At 41.0% G+C, this 6,624-nt stretch overlaps 1 protein-coding gene across 1 annotated transcript in view; it reads right to left on the bottom strand.

The window, feature by feature from the left end:
* LOC118836621 (olfactory receptor 51E2-like) overlaps positions 1–692 on the bottom strand; it is a 1,133-nt gene extending 441 nt beyond the window's left edge. The window contains exon 1 of the mRNA XM_036743861.1: positions 74–692. Coding sequence (XP_036599756.1) covers positions 74–692 — 619 coding nt within the window. The remainder of the gene's footprint in view (positions 1–73) is intronic.
* Positions 693–6,624: the final 5,932 nt, after the last annotated feature.

The following is a 6,624-nucleotide window of genomic DNA, read 5'->3' as shown; positions in this document are numbered from 1 at the left end:
GTCCGAGATGGCAGCTGTAGCACAGTATGTATGATTAGGAAGTAAGACAGAGAGATGAGCACAGCATCAACACCCATAACCAACAGGATGGCAGTGAGCCCATAAATCACATTGGGCATGGTGTCAGCATGGGCTAGCTTCATCATGTCTTGGTGCACACAATAGGAATGGGTAAGAATGTTTGAGCCACAGAAATGAAGCCTCTTGAGGAGCAGTGGTAGTGGGAAGAAGAAAAGGGATCCCCGCACTACGGCTACTATGCCTATCTGAGCTGTGACAGTGTTGGTTAAGATTGCTGCATGCCGAAGAGGGTGGCAGATGGCCACGTAACGGTCAAAGGCCATGGCCAAAAGGACAGTGGATTCAGTGGCTGAAAGAGCATGGATAAAGAACATCTGGGTGAGACACATATCAAAGGTAATCTCCTGAGAGTTGAACCAGAATAGTGCAAGGATCTTGGGCATTGTGAAAGTGGAGAGGACCAGGTCAATAGCTGCTAACATGCAAAGGAAGAGGTACATGGGAGCATGTAGGCTATGTTCTGTTCTCACAATGAAAACTACTGTGCAGTTGCCCAGTAGTGCTACAACATACATGAACAGAAGAGGGAAGGCTATCCAGAACTGGGCAGCTTCCAGTCCTGGGAGTCCTATAAGAATGAAGGTGGTGTGGGTGAAGTTGCAGGGATTCATGGTTAGTAGTAAGAAACAGAGCCTGAAGAAGGAGATCAAATCCCAGCGCCTGCAGGAGACAAAGGAAATAATTAGGGAGAACATATATAGCTGCCTTCCAGTGGTCCTCTATCACTTTCTTATAATCTTTTCTTTCCTTCTTCCATGATCCTGGAACCTCTAGTGCCATGTCATAGAAAATGGTGTCAGATTAACTGATTCTTACTAATGTATTAACCTCCCCGAGTCATTTTGTTTTAAATGATAGCTCAAGGAGAGCAATGCTTACCTAAAAGGAAAGAGCCTCTGATGGATCAGATTCAGACTGAATCACTTGGGTGAAGGACAGAATTTGAGGCATGGACACCATCTGGAAATTTGCAGACTGGCTTCTGCTTATTATGCAGGTATTTGGAGTGTACCTTGTCCTGTATATATCAGCAAAAGCTCATACTACCATTTGCTTGCATTGAGAAACTGAATGAAAGGTGTACCTTGAGAATTCCCAGAAAACCAGGGTATTAAAATGGCAGCTACACTTTCTATAGAATCCTGGAGGGAAGACTAGGCTCAAACTTCATTTTATCATGGTTTCCATCCAATTGAGACTGATTATAAACTTCATTAATTATTTGAGAAGGATCATATCCGGTCTCCCTTTCTAATCTTTCATTGAAACCATGACCAGATTCATCTTCCTAAAGCACAGTTAGATCATATCATTCTCCTATTCAAAGGAAGGGGGCAGGTTTGGAACCCAGGGAAGATATGTGTAGTTGGGATGGCATTTTTTTTGCAATGTCTACATTATCATATAAAAGGATAAGCTTTTGTGGATAGGAGGAGTGCTGATTCTTTTCATAGAACTGTCATTCAGTATCTAACAAGGCACTTAGGAGATGTTTATTGAATTAATTTGAAATTAATTTGCTCTCCTATTAAGATTTTCTTACCATTGACCCTGATTGCCTCAACCTTCCTGCTGTGATACTTTGAGTGAGACCTACTTGATGCTCTTCTACAGTTTATTGAGGTTCATTGACCCACTTAGTCCTTTCCATGTTTTTCCTTCTTGTAGCGATCAAAGGACAAACTCAAATGTCTGCTCTTCCTTGTTCTTACTGGGAAAGCAGAAGATACTTAGCTTTTGTTTTCAGGAAAGAAATTCAATTACTATATTATCCTGTCATTTATTTCATCCTCAAGGCATTCTTCCTTTTTTGGCAACTCCCCAAATGATATAACCACAGAAAAACTTCTTCTGGCCTTCTCAAACTATCCCTGGCTCTTTTTGCCAGCTTTCTGTCTAATAGTCTCCAAGGTGCCAGGGACTTAGCAGATGAAGAGTGGTTACCCAGATGTGGTCTATATTCCCTGTAACCTGAACAAGAGCAAACAAACTAGCAACCTCAAGGATTAAGTTTTGGGTAGGAGCATAATAGTTCCTGATGGGGAGAGGTCCACACCCTTACTTAGTAGGACAGAAGTTACAATTAGAATAAATTCTCACCTTTCAGCAGTGCTGCAAGGGCCCCCTGTCCTGGAGGCTGGAGCAGAAATGAAATAACCTTTGAAGTTCTCTTTTAGCGCCGAGGTTCCACCCTACATTTCCATCCCCTGGTCTCTGAACTGTGCTCTTAGAGGTGCTTCCTGTATTTGTGTAGCTGCAGTGGGAGATCCTGTCATTTTGCCTCAAAGAAGAAGGAGTGGAGATAAAATGTAGGATAAAATAAAAAGACCTTGATTCTTCAGAGGGGAGAACTTGAGGATTTTGAGAAGAGGAGTTCAGAGACAATTGTGAGTTGGCATAGACTATCCATAAAACTTGTCAGTACCAGAAGGGCCCTTAGTGATCATTTAGTTCAAATACTCCCTCCGTCCCCACTTCCCAGCCAGGTGGGAGGCAGTATTGTAGCATGGATGGAATAATGGACCTGCAAAGACATGGGTTCAAATTTTATGTAAGGAACTTACTTGTGTGTGTTCGTGGCCAAATCTTTTAACCTCTCATCTGTATAGTGGGTGTAATATCACCCACTTGGCAGGCCTATTGTGAGCATCAAAGAAGATAATGTATTAAGGTACTTTTGTAAACCTTACAAATACTATGTAAATGCAAGCTATTATAATTTTACATTTGCCACAACGTGTTACATTCGACTAATGATAATCATATTAGCAACAATGACAATGACAACAATTATTATTTATTAGCCCAGTGCCTGGCATATGCCAGGATGAACTCAATAAATATTTACTGACAAATTTATTCAAAGCAACAGCAACACTAACAATAAAAACAAAGATAATGGAAATAGCTTGCATTTATATAGAGCTTCGAACTTTACAAAGATTTTCCAATTTTATTCTCAAACAAACCTAGGAAGTAGGTGCTATTATCATCACCATTTTACAGATGAGGAAAGTGAGGCAGTTAGAGGTTAATTGGCTTGCTCAGGGTTATACACCTGGTAAATACTTAATGCTATATTGGATTTCAAGTGTTCCTGATTCCCAGTCCAGATCTTTATTTACTGCACCACCTACTGGCTAATTACTACTACTACTATACTACTACTACTACTACTACTACTACTACTACTGCTACTACTACTACTACTACTATACTAACTACTACTACTACTACTACTACTATTACACTAGCAGCTAGCTAGCATTTATGCAGGACTTTAAATGACTTTCAAAATACTTTAGAAATATAGTATCTTTTATCCTAACAAACACTCTGGGATGTAAATACACATAGTTAACCCTATTTACAGAAGATTTGGAGGGAAAGAAAACTGACTCTGGAATCAGAAGACCTGGGTTCAGATCCTGCCTTTGACACATAACTTTGTGACACTGAACATGTTATTTAACTGGCCCAGTCCTCAGATTCCTTCATTGTCAAATGAGGGGGTTAAACCAGATGGCCTCTAAAGTCCCTTTACATATATATATGATCCTAAGAGCCAAGGGACTGAGCTTTCGTGTGACTCTAACTGCAGTGGTCTTTTCACTGTGTATAAAGTCTCTCTCCTTGCCCCTGTCCTTTAGTCCAACATCCTTCCCCAGGTCCCATTCCCCAGTTTTGTGACTGTCCCTCAATCTGAACAAGCCTGTCCTCCTCGGCCCTGAGGAGGAGGGGGCTCACAGTCTTCACTTAGAGCAGAAGGTTCTCTGCCTCTCAATCTCTTCCCAGGCCATCTCCTGAGCCCTGGAATCCCTTCTCCAGCATGGAGTTTTATTCCTCAAGGACCCATGGGGATCACATTACAAATGCCAGGAAGGTGAGGCATAGCAATTTAAGAATCTGATTCTCTCTGAGGCACAAGTGATTGATTCCAAACTCAGTACTAAGAATAGTTTGATTTGGAAAAGGAGAAAAGAGAAATAACATGATGAAATGGAGTATCTGTAGTTGGGATGAAGTCATTTATTGATGAGGAGGAGGGGAGGAGGAAGTCAGGTATGTCACCAAATAATCCTGAATTTGGAGTAGAAAAAAAATGAAGGAATAGTACATTGTCTCTGGAGTAATTTGATTTTGGTTCCAACTCGATCTCTGATGCTTAGCTATCTGACCTTGGGTATGGTAATCAACCTCCCTGGATCTCAGATTTCTTCATTTGCAATATTAAGATGATTGGACAAGATGGTTTCTGAGGTCCTTGTAGTGCCAGAGCTCTGATCCTGCAATTCTGAGACAGACCTGGATTAAAATCTTGGCTCTGCTAGTTACCTTTGAGTAAATCATTTAATCTCTCCTTCACTTATAAAATTTGAAAGTTGGAAAGGTGATGATATTTGAAGTTCCCTCCCACTCTAAACATTGTGATTCTAGAAAGGCACAGAGCCAGCTGAGGGCATCGCCATCCCCTCTTTTCCATGCTGAAAGATCTAGAAGGCTACAGAATCCATATAGATAGGTCTCACGTCCCTTACAGCTCTCACACCATCACTCTAAGAGGCTTAAGTCCACAAGTCAGTTCATGAATTCAGGTCTTTTCTTTATCTTTTCCCCAGAATAAAGCCTTGTATCTTCTCTATTTCTCTTATTTTGGGGCAATTTTCTGTCCTGATTCCCAGCCCCTATTCTCTCATTCCCAGTCAGCATCCCTCTGTATTGAATGAGTCTCAAAGAAAGACACCTGCCATCACCTTCCTTCCTACTTTCTTAATCCAAAGCAATCCCTCCCTGTGTTTCCACTAGCCTCTTGTGCTGTGGCTCCCAGATCAGCTATCAACCCATTCTAATTATAGCTGGTTTATTTTTGTCTCTCTTCTTCCTTTGAGCAGCTAAGGCTCAGAGCCCTGACTGTACATATGAAATACTGCTGTCACTTAACATCTCCCACACAAGCCTAATGTGATTAATTGTTGCTCAATCCTGTCTGCCTTTCAGTGACTCCTGGACCACCATTTCACTAAGGATATCCTATTTTCTCCTCAGCTACCAACCTAGACTGTCTTACTCACCAAGAGAGCAGCACAGACCAGCCACCCATGAGAAGAGTAATCTGGTTGACCCTGTTTGGCTCCAGCCTTCTTATGATGCTGCCAAGAAACCCTCATGGGGTTTCATGTGGGGAGGGATTTTGCTAAAAATGTTCTGTGTGTGCTCAGGCATAGTGGTAGTGGTGGATTCCCTAGAGGACTTTGAAGGCAGAAAAATACATTTCTATGATAGTTTGTCCTTCTACATTCAGGAAACTGCCAGTCTTTTAAAAGCTATAGGATTAAAGTCAAACTCTTCACAGTGGCCCTATAATATCTGAATTCATCCTACATATCTGATGTTGGAGTCCATACTCATTCATTCATTCAACCAAACAAATAACCAAGCAAACAACAGATCTTTATTGAACATATATTCCATTCACAACTTTGCTTGGCACTGTAGCAGATTAAAAATAAATACATAAATAAATGTTCCTACTGTCCTGAAGCTCAGAGTCTCAACAGGAACCAAGGTAGAAAAACTAGGAAGGTTATAGTCAGTTGGTAAGAAATTGGGATAAGGAAGATTGCCAAAAACAAGGAAATCCTTGGGATTTATGCGGGGGGAAAATAACAAAAATCCTTAACATAGACAGAGTGCTTTCTCATCTAATCTCTCATTGACTCAGTCTTGAAGCAAGAGAGAATGGAAAAATAGATTATTTTCTCCATTTGACAGATGAGGGAGGGGCTGATGAGGTCAAATGAGGAATACAGTTATTTGGTGACAAATTTGGGGTGAAAGACAAGTCCCCAGCATTCACAGTCTTCTTTTTCAGTCACCTGACCAGGCTCACTCAGTAGCATAGATAACAGACTTTCAGTTAGAGAGAAGGGAACTCAGAGGTCATCTAGTGCAACTGATGCATGAATAAAATCTTTTTTTACAATATTCTGACACTTCAGCCAATCTGAATTTCTTAATGTTTCCCCTTCTAACCCTTTCCCACACTACATACACACATACAAAAGATATATTCCCATTTCTCTGCTGTGATTATGATTGTTCCTGTCTGTTACATCTACCCCACCTTCATTCCTCACCCCTGCAAGAAAAAATATCCTTCAAGGCTTCACCCCACACTGATCTTTTTCCTTGATCTGCCAACATTATGTCTATATTCTTGGTATGGGTACCTGGTCATAGTCAATCCATCCCTTTATGATAGTTAAGCTAAATTGTCCTCCATTCCCCATTCCCTTTCCCACATAAACTGTGTCCTGTGATCCTTGCCCTCTTTTTTTTGAATTGTTGATCCATTGAGGGTAGGGGAGAGACAGAGGGAGAGACAGAGACAAATGAACAAAGACAGAGACAGATAGAGTCAAAAGAATAGAGACATTTTGATAATGAAAAGATAGGTAGAAAAAGACAGAGACAGGAGCAGAGAGACAGGGGCTGAGGAAAAAACTTTCTAATGTTTTTCAACACGAGGGAGGAATTATCTAT

This window comes from Trichosurus vulpecula, chromosome 2 (assembly GCF_011100635.1).
Source record: "Trichosurus vulpecula isolate mTriVul1 chromosome 2, mTriVul1.pri, whole genome shotgun sequence".
NCBI classification, from domain to species: Eukaryota; Metazoa; Chordata; class Mammalia; order Diprotodontia; family Phalangeridae; genus Trichosurus; species Trichosurus vulpecula.
Note: the sequence above shows the minus strand (reverse complement) of the source record. Positions and strands in the feature narration are given on the sequence as shown.